This window comes from Tinamus guttatus, unplaced genomic scaffold, assembly GCF_059628265.1.
Source record: "Tinamus guttatus ecotype Peru unplaced genomic scaffold, ASM5962826v1 Tinamus_guttatus_pri_ptg000049l, whole genome shotgun sequence".
Lineage (NCBI taxonomy): Eukaryota > Metazoa > Chordata > Aves > Tinamiformes > Tinamidae > Tinamus > Tinamus guttatus.
The window spans coordinates 869,742-883,103 of record NW_028288583.1 but is presented as its reverse complement, the minus strand read 5'-3'; the positions used below and the strand labels follow the sequence as shown (position 1 = coordinate 883,103).

General features: G+C 54.2%; 1 protein-coding gene across 1 annotated transcript in view; it reads right to left on the bottom strand.

Moving 5' to 3' along the window:
• LOC148595891 (maestro heat-like repeat-containing protein family member 7) overlaps positions 1 to 12,176 on the bottom strand; it is a 34,407-nt gene extending 22,231 nt beyond the window's left edge. The window contains 12 exon segments of the mRNA XM_088539818.1: positions 7,223 to 7,347; positions 7,926 to 7,953; positions 7,955 to 8,032; positions 8,136 to 8,228; positions 8,533 to 8,688; positions 9,315 to 9,491; positions 9,867 to 10,004; positions 10,393 to 10,510; positions 10,965 to 11,102; positions 11,190 to 11,377; positions 11,702 to 11,849; positions 12,028 to 12,176. Coding sequence (XP_088395944.1) covers positions 7,223 to 7,347; positions 7,926 to 7,953; positions 7,955 to 8,032; positions 8,136 to 8,228; positions 8,533 to 8,688; positions 9,315 to 9,491; positions 9,867 to 10,004; positions 10,393 to 10,510; positions 10,965 to 11,102; positions 11,190 to 11,377; positions 11,702 to 11,836 — 1,374 coding nt within the window. The 5' untranslated portion in view covers positions 11,837 to 11,849; positions 12,028 to 12,176.
• Between the last annotated feature and the right edge of the window lie 1,186 nt (positions 12,177 to 13,362).

The following is a 13,362-nucleotide window of genomic DNA, read 5'->3' as shown; positions in this document are numbered from 1 at the left end:
GGGGCCCAGCATTTGGGACTCGATCGCACCAAAGGGGAGACGAGGGAGGTGTGTCAAGCACCTCTCAAGCTTTCCCAATTAGAGCAATTGGAACAACAGGGCCTCAGGGACAGCGTACGTATCAATACTGGCCATTCTCTTCTAGTGACTTGTGTAATTGGAAAAGTCAAAACCCCTCTTTTTCTGAGAAGCGGGGGGCATTGATTGATTTATTAGAATCCATCTTGTTTACATATAACCCTACCTGGGATGACTGTCAGCAGCTTTTAAAAGTACTGTTTACGACCGAAGAGCGTGAGAGGATCCTGACCGAGGCACGAAAGTTGGTGCCGGGAGAAGACGGGAGACCCACCGGGCAGCAGAACCTTATCGATGAAGGATTCCCACTGGTAAGACCACCGTGGGATTTTGAACAACCTGAAGGTAGGGAGCGTCTCCGAACATACCGGCAAACGTTGATGGCAGGGTTGCGGGCGGCGGCGTGTGACTTAACTAAAGTAATTGCTGTCAGGCAGGAAGCCGAAGAAAGCCCTGCCGCTTTCTTAGAGAGAATATTAGAGGCATTTAGACAATTCACTCCTTTAGATCCTATGAAGGATGAGAATCGGGCAGCTGTCATCTTGGCATTTGTAAATCAAGCTGCCCCAGATATAAGAAAGAAATTGCAAAAGATTGATAGGTTGGGGGAGCAAACTTTACAGGATCTTTTAAAAGTAGCAGAAAAGGTGTATAACAACAGGGAGACTCCAGAAGAAAAACAGGAAAGAGTGAGAAGGGAAGATCGGGGATATCAGGCAAAAGAAAATCGGAGAAATCAAAGGGAAATGGCTAGGAGATTTTTTGAAGCAGGAGAAAAGTCAGGGAGGCGAAGAAGGGGACCACCACCCCCCAGAGGAGTTGGGGTACGGTTAGGAAGGGATCAATGTGCAATTTGCAAAAAGAAAGGACATTGGAAAAATGAGTGTTCGGAAAAAGGAGAAAGGGGGTCACCTAGAGTACTGGTGGCGAAAGAAGATAGCGACTGAAGGGGCCGGGACTTGGAACCCTTCCCCGAGTCTTAGATAGAATTAGAAATGGAAGGGAAACGTGTAAAATTTCTAGTAGATACAGGGGCTGAATATTCGGTGGTAAATGAAGCAGCGGGGAAACTATCGACAGGGAGAACTCGAGTACAAGGGGTAAATGGGAGTAAGGGGTGGACATCAGAAAGGAAAGTAGATGTAGCTAATAGACAGATCACGCACTCTTTCTGGTATATACCGGAGAGTCCGGTACCCTTAATGGGCCGGGATCTCTTAACTAAATTAGGGGTAAGGTTATATTTTGAGGATGATGGAATAAAAATCAATGACCAGGAAGGACGACCGATACAGGTCCTGACCGTTAGATTAGAGGATGAATATAGACTGTATAAAGAGAGGAAGGAAGAAATTGGACCAGAAACTCAAAAATGGATGAGGGAAATCCCAGAAGTATGGGCAGAGAATTCGGGAGTAGGAAGAGCTAAAAGGAAAATTCCTCTGGTCGTGGAATTGAAACCAGGAGCTCACCCGATTAGGGTTAAACAGTACCCAATGACCCCTGAAGCTCGACAAGGAATAGCAAAGCATATTAAAAGGCTACTGAAAGCTGGCATTCTGCGTAAATGCAAATCTCCGTGGAATACTCCTCTGTTTCCAGTAAAGAAGCCTGGAGGAGATTGCAGGCCAGTTCAAGATTTGAGAAAAGTTAACAAAAGAGTGGAGGATGTGCATCCTACAGTCCCGAATCCATACACTCTGTAAAGTATGATGCCACCAGATATGGGATGGTATACGGTTTTAGACTTAAAGGATGCATTTTTTACCATCCCCCTGATGGAACAGAGCCAGGAAATGTTTGCTTTTGAATGGGAAGATCCCGAGAGCGGATACAAGGGTCAGTTAACTTGGACCCGATTATCACAAGGGTTCAAAAATTAAACGCTGCAGGAAGATTTGAGTGAATTCAGGAGATGTGGATGATCTGCTGCTAGCGGCAAGAACGAAAAAGGAAGTGCGAGGAAGGTACGAGGAAGTTGTTGCAAGAATTAAATAAACTAGGATACCGAGTAGGTGCTAAGAAAGCTCAGCTATGTAATCCAAAAGTAACATACCTGGGATATAAGATACGAGATGGTAGGAGATGGCTAACTGATGCCATGAAAGAGACTGTTCTTCGGATTCAGGAACCCAAATCTCCAAGAGAGGTTCGAGGATTTTTGGGGACGGTGGGATACTGCCGTTTGTGGATATCTGGGTTTGCAGAAAAAGCGAAACCTCTGTATGAGGCGAGTCGAGAGAAACCGGATTGGCAGTGGACAGAAGCTATGAGAAAATCTTTTGAGGAACTGAGATTAACCCTGCCAGAGGCCCCTGCACTTGCACTCCCGGACCCAGATATGTGACCGAAAATGCGGGAGTTGCCAAGGGAGTGTTAACGCAGAATCAAGGCCCTTGGAAAAGGATAGTGGTGTCCAGTTGCCGCAGGGTGGCCCTCATGTCTTTGAATTATTGCGGCCGTGCCGTTAATGGTTCAGGATACAGACAAACTCACGTTTGGGCAAAAGCTGTATGTAACGGCTCCTCATTACGCAGAGGCATTACTCAAACAGCCGCCTGAAAGATGGATAACAAATGCTAGGCTGACTCATTATCAAGCCTTGCTTTTAAACCCAGAAAGAATTATGTATACATCCCCAATGACTTTGAATCCAGCCACTCTCCTACCTAACCCAGAGTATGAAACACCTATGCATAATGGTCAGGAGGTGTTAGCTGAAACTACAACAGTGCGGGAAGATTTGAAGGATGAGCCGATGCAAGGAAGAAAAGTGTGGTTTACAGATGGAAGTAGCTTGGTCGAGCAAGGAAAAAGAAGGGCGGGAGCTGCAGTGGTAAATCGGAATGGAGAAATAGTTTGGAGCCAGCGTTTACCAGACGGCACTTCGGCTCAAAGAGCGGAACTGAAGAACAAAGTGCTGGAGAAGGAGATTACGATACAGGAGGAAGAATGTTAATTCCCAAGTGGATGGGACAGAGGATGGCGCAGCAGTTACATAGTACCACACACTTGGGGGAAAGAAAAATGGGACTGTTAATAGAAAAGTTCGGGTTGAGATTCCAAGATCAGAAGAAAATATTAAGAGAGATAATAGAAGGGTGTCAAGCGTGTCAGGAAATGAAACCATCAAGGGTCAGAAAGGTGCATGAAGGTATAAGGGAAAGGGGTGGTGAACCTGGAAGGCATTGGGAAGTAGGTTTTACGGAAATAAAACCAGGTAAATATGGGTATAGATATTTATTGGTATTAGTAGACACTTTCTCGGGGTGGGTGGAGGCCTTCCCCACTAAGCGAGAAACTGCCCAGGTGGTAGCGGTCCCATATATGCAAACGGGACATTCTGTGGGACAAATGGGACAGTCGACGGGTTACAACAACGATTCCCTGCGTGCGGGATTACCCTTAGGAGCATATTGGGGGGATCTACCAGGACAGGTACATAAGAGTACAGATTTACTATGGAATAATGATACCGTTAAGGCCTTGCCAGATGGAGTGTTTTTAATTTGTGGGAATAGAGCGTGGCAGGGAATACCTAAGAATGCCTATGGGGGACCGTGTTATTTAGGGCAACTGGCAATGATAGCCCTGTTGTTAACTATGAAGCAGGAACAAAGAAGGCAAAAGCGTTCCCTTGGTTTAACACTGGAATGTAATGATAATGTACAATTAATATCTGTAACTGCGCGGGTCGCCTTAGCTATCTTTGTACCAGGAGCTGCAGCAGGAAATGCATTAAGGGAGCTTTCGAAGTTAGCCTGTTGGAGTGAGAAGCAGGCAAATGTGACAACGGAGGTACTGGAACAACTCCTGCTCGATCAGAACAGCCTGCGACATGCATTCAACAACAATTGCGCTGGCTCAAGGAACACACTTAGAAGATAACACGGGAAGAAGGACTGATGGGCGGATGGCTAAAGTCGTTGTTTGGGGAACTACCTGGATGGATATCAGGACTGAAAAAAGAAGGATTGCGCATATTTGTAATTCTGTTATTACTGTTACTGTGTATCTGTATAATGTGGAAATGTGTAATGGGGTTAATGGAAAAAGCTACAAACCGAGTTAATTCTATACATATAATGTTCATGCGACAAACTCAGAAGGATCGAGAAAGGATTCTCTGATATTAGCAAAAGAAAAAGGGGGGAATGTAGGGATTAAATAGTTAATGTAGAGTGTACTAATGGGGATTAAATAGTTAATGTAGAATGTACTAATAAGCTAGTCAATACTTAGTCTCAAAATGCAAGGACTCTTGATAAATGGCATGGCAGATGGCTCTGCATGGAGGGGTTGCCTATGTACAAGGACGACTCCTAAAAAATGGCAAGTCAGGAGGTTCCGCATGGAGGGGTTGCCTGTCCAGATGTCCTAGTTAGCAATAAAATATAGATAACATTAACATGAAAGTAGAACAGAGAAACGGGAGGGGGGAACATTTTTGGGGTGAAAACGGTATAAAAGAGGGACGACCGAAGTAGTCGGGGTCCGTGGTGTGACCCTTGCGTGGGAAAGCCCGGACCCCAGCTAGCTGGTAATACTTATTATCTTTCTCCTATTATAAAAAGCATAAAATATCAATGGTGTTTGCCTCTTTCTCTGTCGATTCGAAAACCGGACCTAACACTGCCAGCAAGCGCTGGGCCCGGAGACGCCGTCATGAACCTGGTATGGAAATGTTTCTTTCTCAATTTTTAGAGTAGTGGTTTTTGTTGCTTATGTTCTTGTTATCGTTAAGGAGATTGTTCTGATTTGTATTCTTGTTGTTCTTTTTCGTCTTCTTTGTATACTTTTGGTTTCAATCTCCATTCCTGTGTCGTAGCTTAAGTGTCGTGTGTTCTTTCCCAGTCAGCTCAGGCCCAAAAATCATCCCCACGGCCGGTGGGGATTATTATTATTATTTTATTTCTTCTTCATTATTTTTATTTTTATTATTTATTTTTATAATTATTATTCTTCCTCTTTTTATGCTTTTTATTATTTTCCTTCTTCTTTTTCTGTCCGCCCCAAATCCGCCCCGGTCCCCCTGTCCCCTCCACCCTGCCCGTGTTTCCAGGGCGACAATAAAGGCCGTTGCGCAACCCCCTCCGGGGTGTCCGTGGCGACCGCGGGGCGGGGCCACCGCCTCCCGGTGCCTCGTGGTTCCGCCCCCGGCGTGGAGGGGAGGGGCGCAAAGCGCATGCGCGCACGCCCCCCCACCCCGGGAGGACTCACTCCCTCCCCCGCCCCGCCCGCGGCTACCGAGAGGACGCTTGCACAGTGGGGAGGAGCCGCAATCCCCGCCCCCGCGCAGAGCCCTTCCGCCATGAGGCGCCCCCGGCGCAGCCGCGAGCCGAGAAGCGGCGGCGAAAAACGGCCGAAAAACAGCCAAAAGCACGAGGATAAGGAAAGGGGACGAGGCCCCGCCAGCGGACGAGGACCCCCGGCGCGGCATTTTGATGGAAAAGAACCATCCCAACCTAGTAAAGTCGTGGTGGTGGCAGGCGGTTCCCCAGCCTATACTGGTGTCTGGGGTTATTTCTCCCCAGGTGCAGGACCTTGCACTTGGCCTTGTTGAATTGCATGGGGTTTTTCACCACCCAGTTGTCCAGTCTGTCCAGGTCCCTCTGGATGTCAGTGCAGCCCCCTGGGGTATCAGCTACTCCTCCCAGTTTGGTATCATCAGCAAACTTGCTGCGGGAGCACTCTGTGCCTTCATCCAGGTCATTGATGAATAAATTGAACAGGGCTGGACCAAGGACTGACCCCTGGGGGACACCGCTAGCTACAGGCCTCCAACTAGACTCGGCACCGCTGATCACCACCCTCTGAGCTCTGCCATCCAGCCAGTTCCTAATCCACCTCCCTGTGCACTCATCTATCCCACACTTCCGGAGCTTGCCCAGGAGGATGTTGTGAGAGATGGTGTCAAAAACCTTGGTGAAGTCGAGATAGACGACATCCACCGCTCTCCCGTCACCTACCCGGGGCCTGGGACTCTAAAGGGCTGCCCTTGGTACACTCGGAAGCAAAGAAGGCATTCAGCAACTCTGCTTTTTCTGTGTTACTCATAAGCAGGCGCTGATGAGGCCACACCTTGAATACTGTGTTCAGCTTTGAGCAACAGCGCTCACACACACCAGAACACACTGAGGAACAGCACTTACACCAGAGGGGTCGTTAAATTCTAAAAAAAACCCCAAAAAACAACAACAACAAAAAAAAACTCATTAAGAAGCAAAGAAACAAACAAACAGGCCTCAACAGAGCGTCTTGGCTCCAGGCAAGCCCTGTGACCTTCCTTGTGCAGTGGGTGGCAGAAGAGAGAATTAATTTTCCCAGCAGTGTCTGACAAGACCTCTTTTCTCCTCACCAGCATTGAGATGGAGGTCAGATGGTGAAAGGTCCCCTTGTGCCCCAGGGGGTAGTGGGACATTTAAGGGAGGGTCGAGCCTCCCTGCAGGACCTTCCTGCTCTGCCCTGCCCCTGTTCCTCCCCTGAGGGCCAAGTGCTCCGCACAAAACCTGTGTGGCTCCAGGGACAGCACCGGGTAGGTGCTGGGGATAGAAATAGAGGTGCCTGCCATTGCCCACCCTGCCCTTCCCCAGGAGAAGACGCAAACCCTGAGGACAGCAGGTGCTTGCTCTGGCCCTGGGCTGACTGGAGAGGGCAGGGGAGTCTACAGCTTTTCTCCCTCTTTCCCTTGTGTTTTTGGATCTAGCAGAGCAAGTGGTGCTCTACAGCAAACGCAGAGGGTGCCAGTCTGCTCTGCACTGTCTGGGGTTACTGGAGGAAGAGGGCACTCGGCCGCACACAGGAAAATGCTGGTTCCTGCAGGGAAGGAGTTTCCCCTCCCACCCTTCTGTCCTCCAAAAAGAAGAAAAGAAAAAGAAAACAATAAAATAAACCCAGCACTCAATCTGGAGGAAGAGGAAGGGCTTTACTGCTGAAGAAGGCTCTACAAAGGGCTGAAGTGGTGGCACAATCAGGGAACAGGAGGCACTTGAGTTGTGGAGCTGTCCTTTTGCTGCAGGAGTTGCCAGCGGGGATGCAGAGCACTTGCAGGCCTTGGGTGTGCAGCACTGTGGCGTTGGCACTTTGGGGCCAGCTCTGCCCAGCAGAGTCACCTCCTGGCAGGAGGGTGACACCTCTCCCACACTCGCCAGAGCCAGCGACCGAGCGCTCCGAAGCAGGACCTTTGCCTTGGTGTTGTCAGGAGCAGGATGGTCTGTGCTGCCAGGCTGCGGACTGCGGGTTCAGCGTCATTTTGCAGAGGCTGGAGGGCTGAGGTAGAAAGGAACAGAGCAGATAAGAGACTCCCGTGTTTGCAGAGAGCCCAGGAATCCCCCCAGAACAGGGCTGGTCCCACCCAGTTCTTCCCACAGTGAGGAGGGAGCACGAGGGATCAGGGATCTGCTGCAGGTTGCTGGTCAGGAATGCCCCAGGTGACCCCCAAAGCCCCTTCCTGGCCCAACACAGCAGACGGGGCCTTGGTCGCCTGTGGCAGGGCAGGGAATTGGGGCTCCCTTCCAGGCTCCTCCTTCCCCCCTGGCAGGGCCAGCTGGCGCTGCGCTGCTCGCACTCACCCTTGCAGATCTCCTGCACCTTCTCCTCCTTCTGCCTCCCTTGCTGCCCGATGAGCCCCAGGCAAACACCGCCCGTCACCCCCCGTAGTCCCCGGCACGGCCCTGGCAGCGCAGCTCCCGCTGGCCTTGGCAGCCTGGCCACGTGTCCTCCTCCCCCTGGGCAAGGCTGCCCCAGCACGGCCCCAGCGTGGAGGATGCAGGCAGGCAGCGAGGGCCTCGAGAGCCTCCTCGCAGCCCCTCCGTGTGCCCAGGGGTGGCCCTGGCCTCGTGGCTCACCAAGGAACCTCACGGCGGCCTCCCGCCCGCACACACGCCTCCGTGTCCTGCAGGTAGCGCAGGCTGTGCTCAAGGTAGTGCTCCGCTCTGCTTTTGTCCTTGTGCACCTGGAGACAGCACAAGGCCATTACTTGGCGAGGAGCCCTCCTGGGGAGCCAGCTCTGCCCCCTCTCCCCAGCCTGGGCCCAGGGACTCAGGCCTTGTGCTCACCAGGTGCTCCCCGATCTTCCAGGTCTCCCCACTTCTGGCCAGTTCCTTGAGCTTCTCCCACTGCAGCAGGTGAGCAGCACCGGCGAGGGCTTCCTTGAGAGGCCTGCAGAGCCGCAGAGAGTGCGAGATGCCACCACAGCCAGGACAAGACACCCTGTATCCCCCTCATGTGGGCAGGCCTCGGAGTCTTTCCCAGGCCGTAACAGGAACATCCTGCTTGGGACCAGCTCTGCCCCTCACTGAAGGCAGGGGCAGCTCCTGCCCGTTCCTGGGGACACGGGACATCGGCCCTCACGCTGACATGTCTTCCAGGGCACACTTGTCCGCAGCCCGTGCCTTAGTGCTCAGGCCCGCCCAAGCGATGTCAGCACTGCTTCCCCAAGGGCCTTCCCCGTACCTGGGCCACGCTCTGGATCTGCTCGCTCATGTGGAGGAAGAGCGGGACCAGGCTCCTGTGCACCAGCTCTTTCATGCCCTCTTTCCTGATGCCGGTCGTGGCGGCCAGCAGGTCTTTGAACAGGAGGACAGAGAGCTCTTGAACTGTGCTGTCCTCCTGCAGAGAGGGAGGAGAGGAGGGGAGGCCTCAGCAGGGATCCCAGGAACTGGTCATGACAGGAGGCTTTGCCTTTGTGAGACCTCCTTCTCTCCAGGTGCGACTTTCCCCAGCCCTCCATAGGGACGAGCTGGGGACAACCTCTGCGGATGCAGCCTGGAGAGGGAGGGTCGTCGGCCGCAGCGGGACAAGGTTCCCTGGGCTCTGGCTCCCTCTCCCTCTGCCAGGAATTTCTAGGGCTCCATCAGGGCCCCCGTGCAGAAGAGGCCCACAGGGAGGGACAGCCCTGGGGCACGGCCTCTGCCTTGCTCTCCAGCCTGCTCCTGCCTCGTAGCTCATCTCTGCCCAGGCCAGGACAAGCAGCGCAGGGAGTCAAGCAGGAGACAGAGCAGCTGAGGCAGAAGCGGGGCCAGGGATCTAGTCCACAGCCCAGGACTCCAAGGGCAGCACAGGGAATGGGCTGACGAGCAGAGGGCAGAAGACCTGACAGGAAGCAGGGCCTTTGGTGGGAGCTGCAAATCCACCTGCCCATGGGCACACGTGCAGAGGGACACACAGCACTCATAGCCACGCGAACAGGGCCCTACACCCGCCAGGAGAGTCTCCAGCTCTCCCCCCAGCCTTACATCCTCAAAGTGTGGGAGAAGCTTCTCTGCCAGCCATGGGACAAAGGGATAGCAGATCTTCTGATCCAGGTGGCTGAAGAAGTTTTGCAGCAACACCAGGCTCTCCACGCGCACATCACTTCGATGGTCCTGCAGGCACTCCACGATGTCTTTAGTCAGGCCCCACATTTTCCTCCTCTGTGTGGAAGACACAAGTGCCTCATGTGAAGCCAGGGCAGGCCCACAAGGGCTCTGGGCGCTGATTCCCCATGAGGGCTGCAGGGCAGGGCAGCCCTGTCCAAGGGCCCCTGGGCATGCCAGGGCCTCTCCATGGGGGAAGGCTGCTGCCTCCAGGCCAGGAGCCCTTCCCGAGGGCACCGGAGCCGTTGTCCTTGTGCAGCACAGCCAAGGAGCTGCCATGAAAGACTCGGGGCAGAGGAAGGGCAGTGGAGACCGGGGAGCAGCTCCCACCCCTCCTCAGTGGCAGCAAAGGCCAAGGGCCTGGGGGAGCCAGCGCCTCCCGGGAAGCCCCAGGCTGCCAGCGTGGCTTCTCCCAGCTGCTGCCCTACTCACCATCTCCGGTCTCTTGCACAGCCTCCGGAGGCCCTGGAACGCCAGGCTGCGCATCTCCAGGCTCAGAGCCTGCGCGTAGCTCAACAGGAGCGTCAAAACGTCCCCGTCCATCTTGGCCGCCTCATAGCACTCCAGCAGCTGAAAGGCAGCGCACAGTGAGAGCCTGGCAGAGCTCGCAGGACTACCTGCAGTGGGCAGCCCTGCATCCCAGCTCTCCTTCTGGTCAAGGGCGCCTGGCCCTCACAAAGATCAGTGGAAAGGAGTCAAGGCCAGGGTCATTGACCAACATTACCCAAAGAGCTGTTGATCCATGTTAAGGAGCCATTAAGGAGCCGTTGACGAACATTACCCAAAAAGCCAGGGACCAACATAACCCAGGGAGCCATTGACCAATATTACCCAAAGAGCCGTTGACCAACGTTATGCAAAGAGCCATTGACCAACATTACACCCCGGCATGTGCCCAGTGTGAGGAGAGAGCTTTTAGAGTCCCCTCCGGACAGGCACCGTTCGCCATGAGGCCCACCTCAACATGGAAAGCCATGGTGGGCAGGTGATGGAGCTGGTCCTCTGGGCTCTTCAGCAGCCTGAGCAGCTGTCTGGAGATGCAGTAGCACAGGGGTCTGCACGTGCCCCTCATCACTCTGGCAGGAGGAAGAAGGTGCTGTTGGTCCTCAGCCGAGCAGGCAAACCTGCTCTGAAATGGCTCAGCCCCCTCAGCTATTTCCCAGTGCAGGTCAAGGCAGGCATGGGCAGTGCTCGGCACAGCGTGACCGCAGCCAGCGTGTCCCCAGGGCTCTCTGTGATGGGAGCCCAGGCCCCAGGGGAGGGCACTCCAGGGCTTTGGGAGGGGAGCCCTCTTTCAAGGCATCCGCTCCCAGCACTCCCAACACCAACTGCTCCCCCAGCAGCTCTCAACACTGCAATGGGGCAGGGAGCTCCCATGGCCATTTTGCTGTGTTACTCCCTGCCACAAGCACTGTGGCTGCAGTCCCTTTCTTGGAGAGCTGGAGTTCCCCTCCCTCCCAAGGAAGGACATTTGTGACCCCGAAACCGAGGCCGAGGTGCTGGGGGAGAGCAGGGCGTAAAGGGCTGTACCTGGCCAGCACAACGAGTCCCCTCTGAGATGACTCTGCCTGCAGCAAGAGCTCCCAGCCGCCGCTTTGCTCGACAGCCTGTGCCACGTCCCGATAGCCACCACAGCGGAGGAGACCTTGCATGGCCTCCACGGTGCACCTGCATGCGAGCAAAGCCCAGGTCACAGCGGCAGCCTGGCCCTGGCTCCGGGCCCAAGGCACAGACGGGGCGAGCGGGATGGAGCACCTGACGTGGGTGCTGGCGTGGGACTCATCCCGCTGGCTTTCCCGCTGCAGGTGATGGGTTTCCTGGCGGGTGAACTCGGCTGCGGAGAACAGCTGAAGGAGCAGCGCCAGGAAGAGCGGGCAGAATTCCGCCTCCACCGCCTGCGGGCAGACGGGCTCCTGCACGATGGCACGCAAGGCTCTCATTGCCTGTGGAAAACAAGCAGAGACACCTCAGCGCTGAGCAGGGCCTGTCGCAGTGCCGCAGACCCAGGGGAGAGGCTCAGCACAGCCTTGGGCCTCAGGAAATGGGACCGGGGGACAGGGTAGGACGGTGATCTCCTGAGCATGGCCAGCCTGGGTGTTGGTGCTCAGAGAGGCCCAAGCAGCTCTTTTCAGCGCTTTGTGCTGGTGCGTGGAGGGCTGGCACTGGGCATGTTGCATCCATGGGCCCGGGGAGGTCCCTGCAGAGCAGAGGGCCCAGGGGGGCAGCTGGCAGCCTGGGGCAGAGTGAGGCTTCATCCCACAACTCACAGCCAGGGGAAGGATGCCGGCGTTGTCCGCCTCCCAGCCGGACAGCTCCTGCAGGGGCCACTTCTCCATCCAGCTCAGCAGGTTTTCCAGCACGTCTGCCGCAACGCGGGGCTCCTCCATGAGCACCTTCCACATGGTGCTGGCAGCGCTGCAGACCCGGAGGGCTGGGTCAGGGCCCTCCTCGGGCACGGCTGCAGCCTGGGTAGGCGCTGCAGGCGCTGCCCCCAGCCACCGCTCCATGCTGGCAGCCCCCAAGGTCCTGGCTCTGCACCTTTGGGCCCTTCTGCCCATGTGCCATGAGCTCTGGAGGCTGACGAGCCCTGTACCTGTTGCAGAGTGGGGAGCAGCACAGCAGGCTCACGGTCACCTTGTCAGGGTAGGAGCGGGCCAGCAGGCAAAGGGTCCTGTTCAAGGTGACCCGCGCCGACGACTCCCTGACGTCCTTGGTGTTCTGGTGCAGGCACCATACAACCCGTGGCAGGGAGTTGTGGCAGGGAGAGGGAGGTCACTACCAGAGAGCAACCACTACCCCAGCTCCCACACACATCCCGTCCCCCTTCCAGCACTGCCAACGTTCCCTGCTGCCTTCCAAGGGCATCGGATGCCCAAGCAGCCCGGTTCTCACCCGGACCACAAAGTGTGCCCAGCATGAGTTTTGGGAATGCTTCAAACTTCCCTTGCCATGCTCTTTGCAGCCTAACTCCAAATGGGGATCTATGCTTCCTCCATCTCCTAACTCCACAGCATAACTAATGCGCAACTCCACAACTTCTTTAGTAAGGAAAACAAGAACAATCCTGTTTCTCACTCCAACCACAAAGGGTGCCCAGCATGAGTCTTGGCACTGCTTCACACTTCCCTTGGCATGCTCTTTACAGCCTCACTCCAAATGGGGCTCTGCGCTTCCTCCATCTCCTAAGGCGCTCTGGCTGATTACGTAAATGAGATACGTTATACCCTTCCATAACATAAGCTGTTACATTCCCTCTCTCAGATTGTGTTGCAGCCAAGGAACCGATGTATTGCTGTTCCCATTAAAGGTGCACGCACAGTGTTTCTGGACGGATCAGGGAAAACACATAGAGCTCTGGTTGTATGGAGACAAACAGATTCGTTATATCTATTTTAATGGTTGAAGGATCCACACAAACTGTTGAACTATCAGCGGCCTTGCACGCCTTTGAATTGCTTTCGCCTGGATCACTCAATGTTGTCGCAGATCCTGCATATGTTGTAGGTATTGCTCAACACATTGAAGATGCAATGATAAAAGAGGTCACTAACAAACAACTTTTTCCCTTGCTATTGAAATAAGATACACTGCTTATTATTATTGTTGTTGTTACTATTATTGTTGTTGTTGTCATTCTCCTCCTCCTTCTCCTCGTTATTATTTTTATTCTTTTTATTCTTTTTCTTCTTCAGCTGCAGGGCTCCAGGGCAGCCTGCGCGATGCCTCCCAGGGGAGGCCCCAAAGCCGCCACGCGCCCCTTGGCGCTCGCACCGCTGCCCTTGTGAGGTCGTCCATTGTGAGGTTGTCCATTGGTAGGTCACGAGAGGCCCGTTGTGAGGTCGTCCATTGTGAGGTCATCCATCATGATGTCCTGAAAGGCCCATTGTGAGGTCGTCTATTTTGAGGTCACCAGAGGCCCATTGTGAGG